The 22,173-nt window shown below is 44.5% G+C and overlaps 1 protein-coding gene and 1 long non-coding RNA gene across 3 annotated transcripts; one reads left to right on the forward strand and one right to left on the reverse strand.

The window, feature by feature from the left end:
- Positions 1-71: 71 nt before the first annotated feature.
- Positions 72-17,725, reverse strand: LOC111949336 (uncharacterized). Its single transcript, XR_002875347.2, has 3 exons — positions 17,326-17,725; positions 16,939-17,011; positions 72-198 (listed from the first exon to the last, which is right to left on the reverse strand). It is a non-coding gene; the product is annotated as an uncharacterized lncRNA (long non-coding RNA).
- Positions 17,726-17,796: 71 nt separating this feature from the next.
- On the forward strand, positions 17,797-22,066 carry slc19a3b (solute carrier family 19 member 3b). Of its 2 annotated transcripts, XM_023966408.2 has the most exons (5): positions 17,797-17,986; positions 19,314-20,133; positions 21,140-21,332; positions 21,474-21,615; positions 21,786-22,066. In XM_023966408.2, exons 1-5 carry the CDS (start codon positions 17,837-17,839, stop codon positions 21,960-21,962), a joined length of 1,482 nt encoding a protein of 493 aa, XP_023822176.1. In that variant the 5' UTR covers positions 17,797-17,836; the 3' UTR covers positions 21,963-22,066. The 2 variants fall into 2 exon arrangements, with proteins under 2 accessions (XP_023822176.1, XP_023822175.1); XM_023966407.2 differs by having other exon boundaries at positions 21,474-21,929.
- The last annotated feature ends 107 nt before the right edge of the window (positions 22,067-22,173 follow it).

Below are 22,173 nucleotides of genomic sequence, written 5' to 3' on the forward strand. Positions count from 1 at the left end.
GACAATATCATTAAGAAGAGAGCCTAATGAAAATGAATAGGTAGCTCAGAAAGATGGAAACTGTATTTGACCTTGAAGAGGGTTAGGGTTAGGGTTTCTCCTGCAGTCTGAGGATCAATAGTTTGACTTGTTCGATGCGTGATACTGTGATCAGTGGCTCCGATTCCCTGAGCTCTGATATCAACTCCTTGGTCTGTCCTGTATGGATAGATATGTGTCAGAGTGATGCATCATGGTCATTGAAAATAGGGGAATAGACGTCATACTGTATTGCAGGATCAGTGACGAAGTTGTGAAGAACTAGTGGGTGTGTTCTTCTACCTGTATCATCATCATCATCATACTACACTAGCACTAGTATAATAAATTGCATACATACAGAGCTGCCAACTCTAACGCATTGGCCATGAGACTCTTCTTATWTCTCATGCATTGAACATTACTTTTTTTAAATAAATACTTTAATTAGTCTATTGTATAGTCATCGCATTAACTTTTCAACTGTGCTCCAAATCGTTTTGAAATCGGAGCATCAGCGCCTACAATTTAACATCACGAGCGGAACCTCTATCATTGCCCTGTCTTGCCCCAGTACTGTGAACCGCGTCACATTGAAYTGTATGATTGGTCTAGTTATGTGAGSGATCAAGGGGATTGGATGCATGTTTTAAAGAAACGCCCCTCAAGATTGGAGTGGAGCTGAATGGAGAAAGAGAACGTTCTGCGCRMAGTTTATAAAACTGTAAAAAGAGAAGCATGGTAGCATTTATGTAAAATGTTGTCAACAAGATGTGGTTGATGTRACTCCCGTCCATGAATCTATTGCAGAATGCAGCCTTTTGACAGTATGTACTAAAGTCAATCTAATCCATACTTGCATTAGTCCCCTCGTTTGGTATTTGGCATTTAGGATGTGACAACAAAAAGGCAGCAGACAGACCCATGTCTGTTTTAGCAGGAAAGTTTGGTAGGGTGACCTTTCGTAACTGTAAAAATTATTTTGTCAAACAGATTGTGAACCCAAAAGGGCATGATTGATTCTAGAGTGGAAAAATAAATATACAAATAATTTGGTTAGGGTGTAGTAGCAGCTTTATGTCACCTTGTCTTCAGGATATTTACTTTATTTAGTCTGATCAGTGGAACAATTATCATTCTTAACAATGGGCTAAAATATAGGGTAATTACTGTGCATGTCAGCAAGAACACTACTGCTTCAAGTTCCTCGGTGTACACATCACTGACAATCTGAAAGGGTCCACCCACACAGACAGTGTGGTGAAGAAGGTGCAACAGCAGGGCTCTCCAGAGGGTGGTGCGGTCTGCCCAACGCATCACCAGGGGCACACTGCCTGCCCTCCAGGACACCTACAACACCCAATGTCACTGGAAGGCCAAAAAGATCATCATGGACATCAACCACCCAAGCCACGGCCTGTTCACCCCACTACCATCCAGAAGGCAAGGTCAGTATAGGTGCATCAAAGCTGGGACRGAGAGACTGAAAAATAGCTTCTATCTCAAGGCCATCAGACTGTTAAATAGTCATCACTAGCCGGCTACCACCCGGTTACTCAACTCTGCACCTTAGAGGCTGCTGCCCCATATACAAAGACATGGAATCACTGGTCACTTTAATAATGGAACACTAGTCACTTTAATAATGATTACATACTGCTTTACTCATTTCATATGTATATACTGTACTCTATTCTACTGTATTTCAGTCAATGCCACTCCAACATTGCTCATCCTAATATTTATATATTTCTTAATTCCATTATTTTACCTTTAGATTTGTGTGCATTGTTGTGAATTGTTAGATAATACTGCACTGTTAGAGCTAGGAACACAAGCATTTCCATTCCTTTGCGGCCAGTGGCCGTTGCGCCCTTGAGCTGAATATCATCATTATAATTCCCTTCTCCTGGTTGCTTGATCCAAAGCACCTTTCACTCACATACCTCAATTCTCATTAGCCAATGCCCGTCATGTGATCGGGTCTTTCTCACAGGCTACAAGTGAAGACAACTGCACCCTTCCTTATCCAATTCGGAGGTGCATATTGAAGATATTGGAAGAACTGTCCACATGTACTTTTCATCAGCCAACAAGATGAGTAGGCCTAACAAACAGGAAAAGCACTAGCCTATGTCAATCTACTATCCCCARAGTACAAAAGTTGACTTATTCTATTTTGTGCGAGAAATAAATATTCAAAACGTAGTCTGGGACAGTTGTGGGATCCGATAGAGCCCAAATTAATACAACSCTTAGCATTAAAAAAAWCTTGTTTAAGCAATGAGGCTGATGCAACAGATCAGAACGTTTAGCTTAAAATGTTGACAAACTATTTGTATCAGGAATCAAGGTAAGACCCAGATGCACGTCGAATTGGCAATGATTTAATATTCCAACAGGGGRAGGCAATAGACAMGTCAAGGCAGGCAGGGGTCAGTKAACCAGAGGTGGGGCAACGYTACCGGACGGCAGGCAGGCTCAGGGTCAGGGTAGGCAGAAGTCAACAATCCAGAGGTGGGGCAAAGGTACAGGATGGCAGGCAGACTCAGGGGCAGGCAGAGTGATCAGGCTGGTGGGCTCAGAGTCAGGACAGGCAAGAGACAAAGGACTGTGAGACATAGGTTTGACTCTGGACACATGAAAGGTGGGATGTATACAAAGGGCAACAGAAGACAAACAGCAGAGGGGCTAATATTCTTGGAAATGGGAAATGGGCCGATAAACCGGGGGGAGAGTTTGCAGGATTCCACCTGGAGGGGCAGTTCCCGGGTGGATAGCCATACTTTCTGCCCGAGACGATACCGGGAAGCCAATGTCCGATGGCGATCCGCTTGTCGTCAATTTCTGGAGGTGGTCTTGAGGCGGGCTGACCGGGCTGACCGGGCTCTCCTCCAGGTACGACGACAGCGGCGGACAAACATCTGGGAAGAAGGTACGCCGGCCTCTTCCTCCTGCTCGGGGAAGAGCGGGGGCTGATACCCCAGGGAACACTCAAACAGAGATAGGCCCGTGGCAGAGCAGGGAAGGGTGTTGCGGGCATACTCGACCCACACCAGCTGCTGGCTCCAGGAGGTGGGGTTGGCGGAGACCAACGGAGACCAGAGTAGTCTCAAGATCCTGGTTGGCACGCTCCGACTGGCCATTGGACTGGTGGTGGAACCCAGAGGACAGGTTGGCCAACACCCCAGAACGCCTTCCAGAARGCCTTCCAGAACCGGAACGAGAACTGAGGCCCCCGGTCGGAGACCATGTCCACGGGCAGTCCATTGATCCGGAAGATGTGCTGCACCATGAGCTGGGCTGTCTCCTTGGCCGAGGGTAGTTTGGGGAGAGGAACGTCTTTGGAAAACCGGTCGACCACAGTCAGGATGGCAGTGTTGCCCTCAGACGGGGGGAGACCCGTGACAAAATCCTGGGATATGTGGGACCAGGGACAGTGAGGGACAGGCAGTGGTTGCAGAAGACCTGACGGAGCTTGCCGAGGAGTCTTATTCTGAGCACAGACCGTGCAGGCGAAGACAAACGTGGCGACAGCCGGGAACCATCGTAAGCCACCAAAAGCGTTGTCGCACGAAGGCCAGGGTCCGACGGGAGCCCGGGTGGCAGGCAAGCCTGGAGGAATGGGCCCGCTCCAGGACCGCGGAGCGGACAGTGTCAGGCACAAACATCCAATTATCAGGGCCCCCCCAGGGTTCAGCTGGGACAGCTGCGCCTCCCGGACCTGTTTCCCTATACCCCAGTTGAGCGCCGTCACGAGGTGGGAAGGATGGTCTCGGGCTCCGGGGTGGTACCAGTGGGGCTATAGCGGCTGGACAGTTTATCCGGCTTGACATTCTTGGATCCCGGCCAGTAAGAGAGGAAGAAGTTGAACTGTGTGAACAGCAGGGCCCATCTGGCTTGCCTGGAGTTGAGGCACTTGGCGGTGCGGAGATACTCCAGGTTCTTGTGGTCAGTCCACACGATGCATGGGTGTTCCGCCCCCTCCAGCCAGTGCCTCCATTCSTCCAACGCTATCTTCACAATGAGAAGCTCGCGATTCCCCACATCGTAGTTATTTTCCGTGGCATTGAGGCGGTATGCAGCTTGAGGTCCAGGGCAGAACGCTGGGACAGGACCTCCCCCACTCCGACATCAGAACCATCGGCCTCCACCACGAACTGACGGTAATGGTCCGGATGAACTAAGATGGGAGCTGTAGTGAAGCGATGTTCAAGGTCCCGGAACACCCGGTCAGCAGCTGGAGATCACATGAACAGAACCTTGGGCAAGGTGAYTGCGGACAGAGGGGAAGCCAGGATGCTGTAACTCTAGATAAAGCAGCGATAGAAGTTGGCGAACCCCAGGAAGCATTGCAGCTGCACCCTGGAAGTAGGCTGGGGTCAATCCACCACCGCTCTCACCTTCCCGGGATCCATTTGCACACTCCCTGCGGCGATGATGAAACCTAGAAAAGGGATGGTGGAACGATGGAACTGGCACTTCTCTGCTTTTACAAACAGCTGGTTCTCCCGTGAGCCTCCCTCATTGTCATCACATGTCATCAGAGTGCGCAGCTGAACACTGTATGCTGGAAAACACCCGGTTTGTTATTTTGATTAAAACAAAACCTATATTAATTAAATAAGAATACCAAACTTGTTTTTGCAGGGATTCCGTGACGCGTTTAGCTTTAAAAAGCTAGGAAACACTGCTAACCAAACAATAATGCTAGGTGGCTGTACTACAGACACCGGTCGTCATCGTGGGAAAGACGCATTGTTAAAAACTTTTGAAAAACAACTGGTTGCAGTAAAGAGTAAAGAGCCAACCTTTGTGGCCTGCTGGAGGTCATTTTGCAGGGCTCTGGCAGTGCTCCTCCTTGCACAAAGGCGGAGGTAGCGGTCCTGCTGCTGGGTTGTTGCCCTCCTACGGCCTCCTCCACGTCTCCTGATGTACTGGCCTGTCTCCTGGTAGCGCCTCCATGCTCTGGACACTACGCTGACAGACACAGCAAACCTTCTTGCCACAGCTCGCATTGATGTGCCATCCTGGATGAGCTGCACTACCTGAGCCACTTGTGTGGGTTATAGACCTGTCTCTTATACACATCTAGATGTGTATAAGAGACAGGCCCAAAAGTGACCAAAACATCAGCCAGGAAGCATAGGAACTGAGAAGTGGTCTGTGGTCACCACCTGCAGAACCACTCCTTTATTGGGGGTGTCTTGCTAATTGCCTATAATTTCCACCTTTTGTCTATTCCATTTGCACAACAYCATGTGAAATTTATTGTCAATCAGTGTTGCTTCCTAAGTGGACAGTTTGATTTCACAGAAGTGTGATTGACTTGGAGTTACATTGTGTTGTTTAAGTGTTCCCTTTATTTTTTTGAGCAGTGTACTTAAAGCTCCATTGTTAGATTGTTTTAACTACTCCTATACAAATGGTAGTCTGTCAGGTACTCAGCAGGAAGGTCTGATTTCACTATTATTAAAACAAGACCCAGATGGCAAATATAAAGATCCAGTGTATCTAAAAAACMTGCACTTCAATGTTGTGATGTAAAAATACTAGCGAAATGCATAGCACTCAGAATTAATAGGGTTTACCGGGTATTGTTCWTCCTGATRAGACAGGTTCTTTACATGGACGATACATTGGAGATAATGTACGACAACTACAAGAGATAATAGAACATCWTGAAACATCTAAGAAGCCAGGCCTGGTATTTATAGCAGATTTTGAAAAGGCATTTGATAAAGTAAGACTGGATTTTATTTATAAATGTCTGGATTTTTTCAATTTCGGTGATTCTCTTATAAAATGGGTAAAAGTAATGTATAGCAACCCCAGGTGTAAKATAGTAAATAACAGCTACTTCTCAGAGAGTTTTGAGATGTCAAGAGGAGTTAAACAAGGGTGTCTGCTGTCACCATATCTATTCGTTATGGCCATCGAAATGCTAGCTATTAAAATCAGATCCAATAACAACATTATAGGATTAGAAATCCAAGGCTTAAAAACAAAGGTGTCCATGTATGCCGATGACACAAGTTTTATATTAAGTCCGCAAGCTAGATCCCTGCAATGTCTCATTGAAGATCTAGATAACTTTTCTGGACTCTGGACTAAAACCTAATTATGATAAGTGTACAATACTACGTATTGGATCTTTAAAAAATACAACTTTTATATTAKCCTGCAGTTTACCTATAAAATGGGCTGACGGTGAAGTAGACATACTTGGTATTCATATCACAAAGATATTAATAAGCTCTCCACAATGAATTTCAATAGAAAACTTGTAAAAATAGACAAGATCCTGCAACCATGGAGAGGTAATATTTAGTCATATCTCAGTTTACTCACTTACTTATGGTGCTGCCTACTCCTGATGATTCGTTATTCAAATCATATGAGCAAAAAATATTTCGCTTTATCTGGGACACTAAACCAGACAAAATATAGCGTGCCTATCTATATAATGAATATGAATTGGGTGGGTTGAGATTATTAAATATAAAAGCACTAAACCTCTCTCTAAAAGCTTAACTTATTAAAAGGTTTTTCTTGAACCCTAAATGGTTCTCAAGTAGATTACTAAGAAAAACTCATCCATTGTTTAAAAATGGCCTTTTTGCAGATTGCCATGTCTCATTTTCGATTAATTGAAAATGATACTTTTGTCAAAGTATCTCTCTTTAACAAACAAGCATTGCAGAGATGGCTACAATTTCAATTTCATCCCCCTGAAAAGATAGAACAAATATTACAACAAACATTATGGCTGAACTCAAATGTGCTGGTTGATAAAATACTGGTATRTATGGATATCTTTTTTGAAAAGGGTATTTTGTTCTTAAATTATATTGTAAATTGGAAAAGTTGAGTTATGTCTTTCATGGAACTTTAAGAATTGTACGGGAAGGTCTGCTCAATCCAAGAGTACAACCAATTGGTTACAGAATTACCCCAAAAATGGAGGAGGCAGGGAACTGGTCTGTCTGCCCAATATAAAGGATTAAAATTGGCGGAGGAATAAAAATAGCATAAATAGGCAAGTATACCAGTTTCATTCAGGACCAGTATGTTGACCACTGTGCCATTCAGATTGGTAAATAGTTGGGGAAGAGATTTTTGATTTGTACGATTTCATGGTACAGGGTGTATGAGTTGATATATAAACAACGCAAGATTCAGGACTTCGTGCTTTTCAGCTAAATTATATATAGAATTCTTGCCACCAAATTTGTTTTTGAATATTTGGGGCATAAATCATCGAAACTGTTTGCTGTGAGGATACTAATCAATACACCATTTATTTCGGACTCAGATTCAGGAATGGCTGAAAATGCATGACATTGATCTAAAATTGACCCTAGAAATAGTACTGTTAGGAGATCTGGAGAGACCGGGTCAGTCAATTACTAATATACTAATACTCTTAGTAAAAATATTTATCTTCAATTCGTATCTGGGAATTCTATTCGATTAGATAGATTGAAATTGTATGTTAAAAATCACAGCATAGTTGAAGACATATGTTGCGTAGAAATCCAAAAGGTTGGCCAGCAGAGATAGGTGGGATGGCCTGAGGGAAGCTGAAGGTTGGGATGTGGAATTGGAGACAAGTGGGAGTAGAGTTGCTGGGCGGGAGATAGAATGATGGTCAAAGATAAAGTATAGAAAGTATAAAAACAAAGTCCCAATAAACATAATAAAATGTAAGTTTGAATGACACTGAGGCAGGTGTTTTTTACTGCTAATGCCGGTTTGCCTGAGGCTGAGGTGTTTGTACACATGCATATACACACACTCTCATTCAAATACACACATACACGAACACACAATATGTAAATAGTGCCAGACATGCACTCAAACTAGTGGTGTAACAAACCTTAGTTGATCCGTGATCCGTACGGATCACCCCCCACGGTTCGGCACACATGTGAACCGCGGATCAATTGCAAAGTTTAACAATCATAGTGTGAAATACAGTTTTAATGCCGCAGTTACTTTTTAAAGTAATACTTCCCTAAATCTCGATGCAGAGTTGCAGTGAAAAGATAAAGACAAGACSMYRGCTGTGTTTTACTCTGAAGCCTGAAGGTTGATTTGATTTTTTWWAAAGCAGTTSTGTGTACTGTTCACGTGAACGGGGCATGTTGAATCCCAACAAATCAATCCTGGATGCTCACGTTGTAAAAAGCAAAGAAGAAAAAAGAGCAGTGACAGCCATGGCTGGCGGAGGAGCTGAAGAACTGGAAAAGCCTCCTGCTTCATTTAAGTCTCATGTATTGGAGCATTTTGGCTTCCCTGTCAAATGTGATGACAGAAGAAGGGTGGTGGACAACACCATTATGGTGTGTAGGCATTGTGCCACAAGAAAGCCGTATGATCATGGAATACATTGAGCATGGCCACACATTTAAAGCGTCATCACCCTGGTGTGTCAGTGACAGGAGCCATCTCAGCCAAGAGACAACAACTTATCACCGCGACATTTAAGCCCTTTGCTGCAGAATCAGACTGGACTAAAGCCATCACCAAATCTATTGGGATGTTTATCACTGCAGACATGAGGCCGTACTCTGTTGTGGAAAACAAAGGGTTTAAAAATATGGTGAAAGTGCTTGAGCCACGCTATGAAATCCCCTGGCGCACCCACTTCCGTATGAAGATCGTGACAGATCTTTATGAACAGGAAAATATCAAAATTGTCGACGAATTATCCAAGGCATCCTCTGTTGCCCTCACCACATTCGGGTGGACCTCCAGGGCAACGGAAAGCRACYTGACTGTGACTGCTCACTACACRACAGAYATGTGGGAGATGTGAAGTCCGGTGCTACAGACACGACCCCTCTATAAGAGTCACACAGGCACAAATCTGCCGCAAATACTGCTAGGAGCAGTAGCAGAGTGGAAGCTAGAGAGGCCTAATAGCAGTATCCCAACCACCACAGATAATGCCAAGAACCAAGTAAATGCAGCGATAGAAGCTGGACTGGGGCCACAGATAGCTTGCTTTGCACATGTGATCATGTGCATCTAGCATTTCAAAGGGGAATCTCAGTGAACCAGATGGGAGGATCAGGAAGGTGGTTTRCTTTTTCCACCGAAGCACAACAGCCYCTCAGGTTAAGACCAAGCAAGAAATACCACAGCTATCGACCCACAAGCTCATACARCATGTCACAACAAGATGGAACTCTACTTATGACATGTTGGAGCGCWATCTTGAGCAGCAGGCAGCTGTATACTCTGCACTGACAGACAAGACCCTGGAAAAACATTYAGACATRMTCACCTTGTCTGATGATGACYTGAAAGTGGCAGAGGAGGTCCTCCAGGTGCTCAAACKCCTCAAAACGGTTACAACCCMYRTGAGCYCTGAAACAGCACCGTCTGTGTCCATYATCCTACCTCTGAAAACAAGGATTCTACAATCCATGGCACCAAGTGAGGAAGACAGKACCATCACTAGKGATGTCAAGGCTGCCATTAGAGAGGACCTGAAKCCCAGATACCCCCCTAATGTACAGGACTACCTTCATAYATCTACTGCACAGGTTCAAGTCCCTGTCTCACATAGACCCTGCCATACGCGGAAGACATACAGTGATCTCACCACTGAGATTGTGGCCACTGAAGAGGTAAAAAAWWAAAAAATAAGAGTGAATTACTTACATAATAAATATTCTGCAGTCTAATCTTAGTCTATGCTATTGCTATTATAATCATCCATTTTTGATTTGGAATAATAATAATGGCTTTTATTAAATGTTATTGCCACAATCTATGTCAATGAATATGGAAATAAATAATTATTAGTTAATAGATCAAGTCATTTTTTATTGCAAGGTCAAGCCACAGAGCTGACAAGAGCAGACTCAGAGGCATCTCCTCCACAAAATAATTTGGCACGAAGGAGCTTTTCGGGGAGACCTTTGCGAGCAAGGACAACAGACAAGACGTTTGCCAACACATCAAAGAGGGAGGTGGCAATCCTACAAGGCAGCAAGCGGCATTCCAGTGGAGGTGATCCACTGCATGGGGAAAAGCAATGAGTGTAAATACCCTCACATTGCCATAATGGAAAGAAGCTACCGGCTGTGCCTGGCACTTCAGTTCCGAGCGAGAGGGTGTTTCCCACGGCAGGGACAAATGTTGACCCCAAAAGGTCTACCCTCTCCCCAGACAATGAGACAACCTCATCTTTTTAAAATGGAATTTGAAGTTATAAGCTCAGGTCTGCTTTGCTTCTTTTTTTTAAAGGAACAGGCTATTTTTCATTCACTATTGTTCAAAGGAAGAAGGTATCAGCCCTCATATTGCACTTTAATTTAACAATTGAGTATTGAATATTTTTAGATATTATTAAACATTGAACAGTTCCTTGTTTTTAAGTGTTCTTTAAGTAATAAAGCAAAATTATATTTGTCTCCCTTTTTGTTTTTTGCTGATCCTAAAATAATCAGATCCGTTGAACCACTAACTCAAACATATACAGTTGGCCTTGCTGTTATGATTTTAGTTGTCCTTGATGTCCTTTGTTTTTTTGTTTTTTTTGTTTTCTTTTAACTCATGATTCATTTTCTTGGTTGTTGGTGCATGGGGGTGGGGAATGGAATGAATTTTATTTATTTTTTTCTTGGGGAGGGTGACAGTGGGAGGGGTCTCGGATGGTTGAGGGACAGCTATGGGGAACTGTGGGGGGGATCATGGAGGGTTCAAGTCCCCATTTTTTGGGGCCTTGTGAGAGATCTGTCGACGTGCCCTTGAGCAGGGCGTTGACCCTGGATGCTTCTGTGTGTCGCTCTGAATGGGAGTCTGTTGGATGACTGGTGTGGTGTAGTTGTTGAGCGTCTTCACTACAAGTATATTGTATGTTTTGGATATTCAATAAAAATACGAATAAAATGTTTTTTAAACAGCTGGTTCTCCAGGAGGCGTTGGAGAACCTGTCGTGAAGCACATGTTCTTGGGTGGAACGGGAGAAGATGAGGATGTAATCTAGGTAGAACATAATTGACCAGAGCCTTGAACACAGCAGGGGCGTTGGTAAGGCCAAATGGCATGACCAGATACTCGTAGTGACCACTGGCCGTGTTGAAGGCGGTCTTCCACTCGTCTCCTTCCCGGTTCTGCACCAGGTGGTAGGCGTTCCGTAGATCCAGCTTGGAAAACACGATGGCCCCCTGGAGCGGCTCGAAGGCCGAGGAGATGAGTGGTAGTGAGTAGCGGTTCTTAATCGTTATGTCATTGAGACCCTGGTAGTCGATCCACGGGCGCAGGGGCTTGTCCTTCTTCTCCACAAAGAAGAACCCTGCGTGGGCGGGAGAAGAAGGATGAATCCTGCAGCAAGGGAGTCCCCAATGTAGGTCTCCATCGCCTTGGTCTCTGGTCCTGACAGAGAGTACAGTRGACCCCGGGGCGGAGTCGTGCTAGGGAGAAGGTCAATCCTGCAGTCATAAGGTCGGTGCGGCGGGAGCYAAGTGGCACGGGCCTTGCTGAACACCTCCCGGAGGTCCTGGTACTCCGAGCCCCAAGGAAGACGTCCCGTGGCAGGTTGTGCTGACTTTAGGCAATGGGCGTGGGTTCCAGCCCATGATGGCACCAGTAGACCAGTTAATGAGGGGATTGTGTCACTGGAGCCAGGAGAATCCCAATACCACGGGAATCAGAGGGGACTTGATGAGCAGGAACTGGATAGCCTCGATGTGGTTCCCTGACACACGTAGGTTGATGGGGGTGGTGTTGTGGGTGACTCAGTCTATAATGTCCATGGGAATGGAGAAGGGCTGAGTGGGGATGTTCAGCTCGGACGCCAGGGTAGCGTGCAAAAAGCTCTAGTTGGCCCCAGAGTCTATGAGAACCCGGAGAAATTTGGACGGATCTCCCCACAGCAGAATGGCATGAAAAGTGGTGTGAGCAAGGGAAGCAGGAACGTTCTCCATATGGCCCACCAGAGTACTCGCTCCTACCGGTGAGCCTGTTTTTTTTAAAGACCAAGAGTCCCGCAATACAGACAACTCTTTGTGTCAATCCTGTATTGCCATTCTGCTGGCGACAGTCCAGCTGTGCCTAGTGGCATAGGCTCAGGAGGCGGTGACTCGACCGTCTTCGGCAGTCCTCGGAGCAGGTCGGGAAGCCTTGGGTTCTCTTGGCGTACGAGCGAAGTCCAATTTCCTCTCCCTCCGTCGTTCCCGTAATCGCCCGTAGATGCGAATGGTCAAATGGATAAGGGAATCATGCTCTGTAGGTAACTCCCGGGCTAAAAGATCCTCCTTGACCTCCTCCGAGACGCCATGCAGGAACATATTGAACAGTGCCTCTTGATTCCAAGCACTCTCTGCTGCTAACGTGCAGAAATCCACCGCATAATCAGCTACACTGCGGGAGTCCTTCCGGAGCTGGATTAGCTTACGGGCGGCCTCTCACCCAGAGAACAGGGCATCAAAAACCTTCCTCACTTCTCGAACACCTCCAGACTAGGCTGTTGTTCCCACACGGCAGTAGCCCAGGTGAGGGCCCTCCCGGACATCAGCGTGATGAGGTAGGCTATCTTGGAGCGATCCGAGGGGAAGGAGGAGGACTGAAGCTCGAAGATGAGGGCACACTGGTCAAGGCAGGCAGGGGTCAATAAACCAGAGGTGGGGCAACGGTACCGGATGGCAGGCAGGCTCAGGGGATAGGCAGAGTGGTCAGGCAGGCGGGCTCAGAGTCAGGACAGGGAAAGATCAAAACCAGGAGGGTGAGAAAAAGAGAAACTGGGACAAGCAGGAGCTGAGAATAAAAACGCTGGTTGACTTGACAAACAAGACGAACTGGCAACGGACAAACAGAGAACACAGGTATAAATACACAGSGGATAATGGGGAAGATGGGCGACACCTGGAGGGGGGTGGAGACAATCATAAGGACAGGTGAAACAGATCAGGGTGTGACAATTTGGCTATTTCATCACATTATAAGCTGAGCAATTCGCACACGACAGTAGGCTATAAACACATATTTTTCAAAATGCAATCAATTAGCTGGAAAACACCATTCTCAAAAGTGARAGCAAATGCAATATAATGCTTTTATTATAAAGGTGCATTTTTATGGTGAAAATGACCTTCCCCAAACATGAAACTCACTCACTCCTTATGTATGCCAGTTAGGCTCTACACCCGTTGTAAAGCGGATTAATGTGCTTAATTTTAAGAAGTAATTTGGCCACTTTAGTTGTGATACAAACCTTATAAAAACATATAGGCCTATGGTCTTAGCTACATGAGGTGTGCAACTATGATTTAAAAAGTTGCAAAAAAAGGCATGCGCTGTTTTTTGCCTTACTGCACACAAGCTGGGCGTCATTCACAAGTGATAATATATAATTCACAAGTGATAGGCTAATATTGTCACCCATCAGACTATTCTTTATTTAATCTTGTCTTTACATATACTCAGGGTTGGGGAGTAACGGATTACATGTTACATGTAAGGGATTACAAAAAACGGTAACTGTAATCCGTTATGTTACCAGCAAAAATATTTTAATCAGATTACCGATACTTTTGAAAAACTAGATGATTACTTCGAGGATTACTTCTAAATTCATAAAGGATGTTTGCGGAAAAAAATATTTGACACTTCTCTGTTTTCTCAATGACATTCAAATCAGCATTGAAAAAAGGCGCAAATGTAAGTTTGTTTCACCTGAGCGAGTCTGACCAAAAGTCKGAGACCACTATGATGACACACCAAATGTGTTTGATGGATCGCGGGAAAAGAGCAGGAATAGGCTTTTGTAGGCTACAGRCCAAGCTGTCTACCAATGGTGCGACTGCTGTTGTCAGGGGTTCACCTAGYGGTCATGATAGGGGCTGTACCAAATGTTTGATGTATTATAATAATTGATTATGCTTATGTTGTATTAATAGAAGGGGAGGGGTTATAAGACCCCGCCCTCCTTACTTTTATAGGGTCCTAGACTACAGATTAACAATATATATATTAATTTTAGAGGTTTAGTATTGTTCCACAGTTGTTTTCTAGTCTCTCTGCCTCTTATAAAGAGACCCCTCTGAGAAATGTGTGACTGAGACATAACTCTGCAGGGGAGTGTAGGAGATAAGAGACTAGTCAGACATTCCACAATAAATCCACTTTGGGGAGTGGACATTTATTGCCTAGGCCTTAGAAAACACCGGAACTATTGTATCTCTCTTGCAAGTTTATATAGCAGTGTATGCATGGGCTTGGTCTGATGAGTAGAAGGTAATGACATATGCAGTGACATCACAAGGGCTGGACTTCAGGTTTAATAAAATAACTTGGGACCTTTTATATTTTGCAGAACTTACTCGGAAACATGCGTTATGTTACTGTTGTCAACTTCTGTCTGCAATTGCATTAATAAAGGTTTTTGAATTATTTAATTAAAGATATTGTCATAATGCTAATTTCACTAATGAGTCGATGATTGACAAGGAACGAGGAAACGAACCCCAACACTGTCGGCATCCAACGATTATCCAACTTGAATAAACGCTTGGAGGTAAGAATGACAGTAGTGGTGTAGWCTACGGCGATACAGATATCACTTATTATTGATATCTACATAACGTTAGCGCGTTGATGTGAATCACACTGCTGCTTTCTCATTTAGCTATTTGCTCCTTAAGGATTGTGGTTGTTGTGAATGGCTGTTCACAAATCTAAATGTGTATTTGAACCCAACAATGGTTGAATTCAATCATTGTTTTTGAAACCAGTTGACAGCAWGTGAAAAATGCGCTRTTGCAACAGCTYCAMAMTGCMGATCCCAGCCTGTGGAATAAAAGTGGGGCTTTTATTGCTCAATCTAATTAATTSTGATAAAATAAATAAATCCATAGGTCTAATGGACACATGCTCAAAATTACACACTTTTGATAGACTTAAAGGGACAATCTGTAGTTGCCACATCTATTTTTGGACCTATACATTATATATACAGTGCCAGTCAAAAGTTTGGACACACCTACTCATTCAAGGGTTTTTCTTTATTTTTACTATTTTATACATTGTATAATAATAATAGTGAAGACATCAAAACTATGAAATAACACATAAGAAATCATGTAGTAACCAACAAATCAAATATATTTTAGATTTTAGATTCTTCAAAGTCGCCACCCTTTGCCTTGATGAAAGCTTTGCACACTCTTGGCAAAGAATGCCATTCCATGAGCGCATAATTTATTTTTCAACTCGAATCAACGAGCCCAATCAGTCCTCCATGACAACAAAATCATAAACCAGACAGTTGGGCTGGCTAATAAGTCCTTAGTTTTGGGGCCATGCTCAGGTAAAACAATTTGGCTAATCTATACGTCCATATTTCCAAGTCCTATTCTTGAAGATCAAGGGGTGTAACATTTATTGGAATGACTGGAATTCCGATAGACTTTGGTTTTTAATGTACAGATATAATTTTATCGTATTATTATATGTAGTAGAAAGCGATGGGTTAGAAGAAGCCTACATAACCAACCCATAAAGTAAAATGTAACATCCATATATGGCCAGCTATGTAAACTTTAACATTGATTTATCCAGCAATAGATGTTGTTCAATTGGTAACATACATTTTTGTCTTCTTCTAATACCTCTTAAGGGGAAAGTAATCTAAAAGTAACAGAATGTAATCAGATTACGGTACTGAGTTTGGGTAATCCAAAAGTTACGTTACTGATTACAATTTTGGACAGGTAACTAGCTACTGTAGCGGATTACATTTAGAAAGTAACCTACCCAACCCTGCATATACTAAATAATATAAGTGTGACATTTGTTTTGATTTAGAATGGACCATTGTCATGCACCTGTCTCATAACAGGGGTAGGGGGAAAAAAARGTCATCTATGCACTTAAATAGCGAATGTAGGCAGTGGAGGCTGCTGAGGGGAGGACAGCTCATAATAATGACTGAAATGGAGCAAATGGAAGGCCATCAAACCATGTGTTTGATGTATGTGATACCATTCCCCTCATATCGCTCCAGCCATTACCACGAGCCCGTCCTCCCAAATTAAGGTGCCACCAACCTCCTGTGAATGGAGGAAACTTTTTCCAGGTTAATTTTCATGCCAGGCAGGCTATACTCRTGTTGTAAAGAGAAGCAATAGTGCTTAATTAAAGTGCTTAATATTAGGAAAGTTGAGAAACTTTTTCTCACTCAARTGCATAGCCTATAGAAATGRTGCGCAACATGAGCTCATGGGCTCTCATGAAGTGTGATTAGATTTTCGATAACATTTGCATTGAAGTCATAGTGATTAGAGGGACAATAGAGTGCTGAATACCAGGCAGTTAGCAAGTTTGGTGGGATACTAATGACCATCAGAAGCATCAGAGATTGGAGAAGCCTATCACCATGACTAAACGGTCACATGGAATTTGGCTGCCGTCATGACCCGTGACTGCCGGTGTGGCGGTAATACGATCACCGTAACAGCCCTAGTGGTAACACTCCCCGGCAAGTGTTGCATACAACTTTCTACCTGAGAACAGGGATCAATCCGTGCTTCCAACCTTCCCACTGTTTCTATCATTTGCCTGTCTCCCTATCTCATTTCATTGCTGTCTGAAAGGATGAAGTGTCAAACCACCTAAAAAATGTCATCCCCCAAAGTCGTCAAATTTTGAGTGTTCAAGTAATGTTCAAAGCATACTGAATACAGCTGGCCAGTGTTTTTTATTTATTTATTTGGTCATAGCTATGTCAAGCTATGTCAAAATACGTAGAATTGCAGTCCCCCCTCTAGGAGTTGTACCAGAGGGAAATGAAATTCACATAGCAAATCTCACTCCAAGGTTTCTTCAAAAGTTGGCAGCACTGTACATATCATGATCACTAACACAGCATCTCATTCATAAARATGAATTGTACTATTGTCTACTCACACTGGAGACAATTCCAACAAATCAATGAATTTAGTCTTCAGAGCTCCTCCTTTCTCATATTCCAGGATGATACCTGTGAACCAAAGGCATCAATTCAATATTCGAAACCAGACCAATTGTGAGATACAAGTTGCTTTAGGCCTTCTTGTAACTTCAACTTGTGCGCCATGCATTAAATTGCTGTTACAGTTAACTGGTCTGGCTAGCACAGAGACCTAAGGTTATGGCTCTGGGCTAGCCAGTTAGCTCTAGGTCAGAACAGCACTACTGTTATAGTGTCTGTGTAGTTGCACAAAATGGTACAAATAATTYGCTACCTACTTGTCCAAACATTCATTAGTATCTAATTATCAAGTATTTTAGCATCATCAACAACATATTCATTACCTGGTGGATAATATCTGAGAAAGAATCGTTTGAGTTTAATTTCGCTCCTCCAGCAGAAATCCCTTGTAAACAAAGCGTTGTTATGGCGACAGACTAGCTGGAGCTCGGCCAGGTTGCATGTGCAGATGGACTGAAACACACAACTCACCCACAACTAACCTGTTAAAAAAAGACAGAACTTGTTCCATAACTGTGCACAAAACATGTACATAAAGTCAATAATAGAGACCAGAAAAACGTGGTAAACTCAGTGTCAACAACTGAGGCTGACYTAAGCTTTCATTTTACCATCAGTGGGACTATTTCCCAATAGCTCAAAGTCTCCCTCATATAAACTTGCATTCTCAGTTATAAACAATTAGTTCATAGACAGACAAAATTCATACATTTCCCCGACAAGGACTTGGCCAAGTGATCTACTGCTGCCTACTGCCAACAGATCCCAGTGGTACACAGGACTCAGACCCAGAGGTAGTACGTGTGAGGGGGACATAAGGGGTAGCCTACCAGGATGGGTTCCTGGGCCAAGCTGAAGTCCACTGGCTGGGTGTTTCCCACAGCCGTTTTGTCGCTCTATGGGTTCTTCGCCAACTGCAGACCAGCTGAGCCCTTCCTAACACCCTACCTTATTGGACCATACAAGAACATCTCAGAGGAAGTGGTAAAGTAACCAGCAGCATGCTACACATGAACAGTTTTGAATGGAGTTGTTAACAAGTTTGTGATAAGAAAGTAAATGATGCACACGATAGAATGAAATACACTACATTACCAAAAGTATGTGGACACCTACTCGTCAACCATCTCATTCCAAAATCATGGGTATTAATATGGAGTTGGTCCCCCCTTTGCTGCTATAACAGCCTCCACTCMTCTAGGAAAGCATTCCTCTAGATGTTGGAACATTGCTGCAGGGACTTGCTTCCATTCAGCCACAAGAGCATTAGTGAGGTTGGGCACTGATGTTGAGCACTGATGTTGGGCGATTAGGCCTGGCTCGCAAACGGGATTCCAATTCATCCCAAAGGTGTTTGATGGGGTTGAGGTCAGGGCTCTGTGCAGGCCAGTCAAGTTCTTCCACACCAATCTCGACAAATCATTTCTGTATGGACCTCGCTTTGTGCACGGTGGTATTGCCATGCCGAAACAGGAAAGGGCCTTCCTCAAACTGTTGCCACAAAGTTGGAAGCACAGAATCGTCTAGAATGTCATTGTATGCTGTAGAGTTAAGATTTCCCTTCGCTGGAACTAAGGGGCCTTGCCAAAACCATGAAAAACAGCCCCAGACCATTATTCTTCCTCCACCAAACTTTACAGTTGGCACTATGCATTCAGGCAGGTAGCGTTTTCCTGGTAACCTCCAAACCTAAATGTGTCCGTCGGACTGCCAGATGGTGAAGCGTGATTCATCACTCCAGAGAATGCGTTTCCACTGCTTCAGAGTCCAATGCTTTACACCACTCCAGCCGATGCTTGGCATTGCGCACGGTGATCTTAGGCTTGTGTGCGGCTGCTCTGCCATGGAAACCTGACGTTGCTTCTAGAGGCAGTTCGGAACTCAGTAGTAAGTGTTGCAACCGAGGACAGATGATTTTTACGCGCTACACACTTCAGCACCCGGCGGTCCCATTCTGTGTGCTTGTGTGGCCTACCACCTCGCGGCTGAGCCGTTGCTGCTCCGAAACATTTCACAATAACAGCACTTACAGGTGACCGGGGCAGCTCTAGCAGGGATGAAATTTGACGAACTGACTTGTTGGAAAGGTGACATCCTATGATAGTGCCACGTTGAAAGTCACTAATTTGGGTGTCCACATGTAGCTGTCCACATACTTTTGTATATACAGTGTATCCTCAGGTTACTGTATACAGTGGGCTATGTAGTGTTTTTGCTTCATATAGACGACCGGTAGGACTATTCAGTATCCCTGTGCATATTGAATAGATCTAGTGATAAATTAATCACTCCTCTCCCTGTGCCTCCTAAGGTGACCAACTACCTGTTCCCCATCTGGACGTACTCCTACCTGGCCGTCCTCTTCCCCGTCTTCCTGCTGACAGACTTCCTGAGGTACAAGCCGGTGATCGTGGTCCAGGGCCTCTTCCTGGTCACCAACTATGTCCTGCTCTGCTTCGCCCCCGGCCTGACCGCCATGACCTTCCTGCAGTTCAACTATGCCGTGGTGACCTCCACGGAGGTGGCCTACTTCTCCTACATCTACAGTGTGATCCCTCCGGAGAGGTACCAGCGGGCCACCGGCTACCTCCGCAGTGCCATGCTGACAGGCTCCACCCTAGGGGCCACCATAGGCCAGATGCTGGTCTCCCTGGCAGGGCTGGACTACTTCCACCTCAATGCTATCTCCCTGGGGATTCTCAGCATTGCGTTCCTCATCTCCATCTGGCTACCCATGCCCCAGCAGGGGATGTTCTTCAGGGGGGAGAAGGCTGCCCTGTGCCTGAGCGCCAAGGGCCAGGTGGAGGAGGAGGCGAGTGCAGTGGAGGAGGCCCAGGATGCAGAGGAGGCCGTGGAGGATGGTGCTGGGTCGGGTAGGACCCAAGGTGCCGGGGGTAGTACTGGCTGGTGCAGCCTGCATAATGTGGTCTATGCTGGCAGGCTGCTCTGGAGCAGTTTCAGAGAGTCCTACTCCTCTAGGAAGCTGGTCTACTGGTCTCTGTGGTGGGCTCTAGCCACGGCCGGCTACGGCCAGGTGTTCAACTACATCCAGCTGATGTGGGACCACATAGAGCCATCCAGCACCTCCTCTGTCTACAATGGAGGGGTCGAGGCCATCTGCGCAGTAGTAGGTAAGACAATCTCAGAACTGTGTGTGTGTGTGTGTGTGTGTGTGTGTGTGTGTGTGTGTGTGTGTGTGTGTGTGTGTTTGTGTGTTGTGTGTGTGTGTGTGTGTGTTGTGTGTGTGTGTTCAGTGGAGTAGCTGTGCTTTGGGGTTTAACCAGGTTGGTGAATTTTATATTCAGATAAAATGTTGCATTGCTAATATTTATTTTATTACTTAATAAAAATATACTAATAAAATTCAGAGAAGAAATGCAGAGAAGAGTAATTGCTTCAATTAAGGTGATAACTTGGGTAACGATTTRTCTGATTATTGCTGATAGCTCGGGTTTGAGAGATAGTGACTTATCGGAACAAGTCAATCGGACTCTGGCAGTAGATCAAGGGCCTCATTGTCAAAATCCTGAAGTATCCCTTTAATTAAAGGGAAAGCCCTGTCCTCTATCCTATGTGTTCAGGGATAGAGGCGTTATACTGTCCTGATACATTATGGTAGGAACACTTCCCCCCCTAGGAATACAATGAGGGTCCTGTTCCAATTCGAAAGCATCCGTCCTTGCTTGGGGTAATGACTGATCTGATATGACTGGATCATTCTCTTATAATCTCCACCCGGCACAGAAGACGAGTGGCCACCCCTAGAGCCTGGTTCCTCTCTAGGTTTCTTCCTAGGTTCCGGCCTTTCTTGGGAGTTTGTCCCAGCCACCATGCTTCTACATCTGTATTGCTTGGTCTTTGGGGGTTTTAGGCTGGGTTTCTGTATAAGCACTTTGTGACAATTGCTGATGTAAAAAGGGCTTTGTAAATGCATTTGATTGATTGATTGATTGATTGATTGATWGATGAAAGCCATGTATTGAATCCTATGCTTTAATCCAGCCAACAGCGTTGGATCAGTGATTTCTTCAAGGAAGGGAGGAAGGATGCAGTTTACAAGTATTTAAACAGTTTTAAAGTATTTACTCAGGATCTAAAAAGGAAATKATCCACTGTTGTCCCATCCCTGTCCTATAGGTGCAGCCGCAGCCTTCTGTGTGGGTCATGTAAAGGTGACCTGGGATGTCTGGGGGGAGCTGTCACTGGGGGTGTTCTCTGCGGTCGGGGCAGGGGCCGTGTTTCTGATTGGGCTGACCAGCAACATTTGGGCAAGCTATGCTGGCTACGTCATCTTCAAGGCCTCCTACATGCTGCTGATCACCATCACTACGTAAGTGAACACTCTGTAGGCCATACATCAATGAACTCAGCTATATTTATTTCATATACCTTCCATGCATCCCATAGACATTCATCAGAAATGCACAATGAAAATATTCAGTACATAGTGTTATCTGTTTGGTCATTACAGATTCCAGATTGCATCCAACCTTTCCATGGCATGCTATGCTCTAACGTTCGGAGTCAACACTTTTGTCGCCCTCTTGCTGCAGACCATTCTCACAGCCATCGTTGTTGATGAAAGTGCACTGGGGTTAGACATTATCACACAGGTATGGTTGCACAATCCAGAGCTAGACAGGCCATTGTCCATTCCTTTAACTGATCACTGCACAAGTTATCAAAAGTGGCAAGAGATTGACACCTGGTGGCAAATTATTACTGCATTGCTACTGTTCTTAACCCCTCTAATAAAACCAAAGTTTAATTTCCCTTTCCCCAGTTCATCATCTATGGCAGCTACTATGCCGCAATATCTGTGCTTTTCCTGATCCGAGGGATGTACACAGCCTGTGCACACCACTGCRGCCCTAAACAGGCAATGGACCAGGAGCAGAAAGAAGAACCCGAAGTGGAGATGCCCTCCTCAGACCGGTTCTGTTCTGACCACAGACAGTAGTCTATCAGAGACTGAGGGGGGCAAGGCGTCTTCAGGGGTTCACCCTAAAATGTAATGGCATGGTGTTACATACTTGTATTTATAATAAAAATAAAACAAAATGTTGCGTAAGCATTGTTTTGTCCAACTTCTCTTTAAGTCATCCAAAAGATAAGGGGTTTTCAATTGATAGGCATGGCCATGTTAAATTTGCYCTATCTAATGTTTTAGT

This window comes from Salvelinus sp. IW2-2015, linkage group LG22 (genome assembly GCF_002910315.2).
Source record: "Salvelinus sp. IW2-2015 linkage group LG22, ASM291031v2, whole genome shotgun sequence".
Classification (NCBI taxonomy): Eukaryota; Metazoa; Chordata; class Actinopteri; order Salmoniformes; family Salmonidae; genus Salvelinus; species Salvelinus sp. IW2-2015.

Bases quoted from the DNA above. Each gene is read 5' to 3' on its own strand.
- slc19a3b (XM_023966407.2), top strand. From the start codon at position 17,837: ATGGGTTCCTGGGCCAAGCTGAAGTCCACTGGCTGGGTGTTTCCCACA. The intron at 17,987-19,313 runs GTAAAGTAACCA...GTGCCTCCTAAG, and splicing joins AGAACATCTCAGAGGAAGTG to GTGACCAACTACCTGTTCCC. The intron at 21,333-21,473 runs GTAAGTGAACAC...TGGTCATTACAG, and splicing joins CTGCTGATCACCATCACTAC to ATTCCAGATTGCATCCAACC.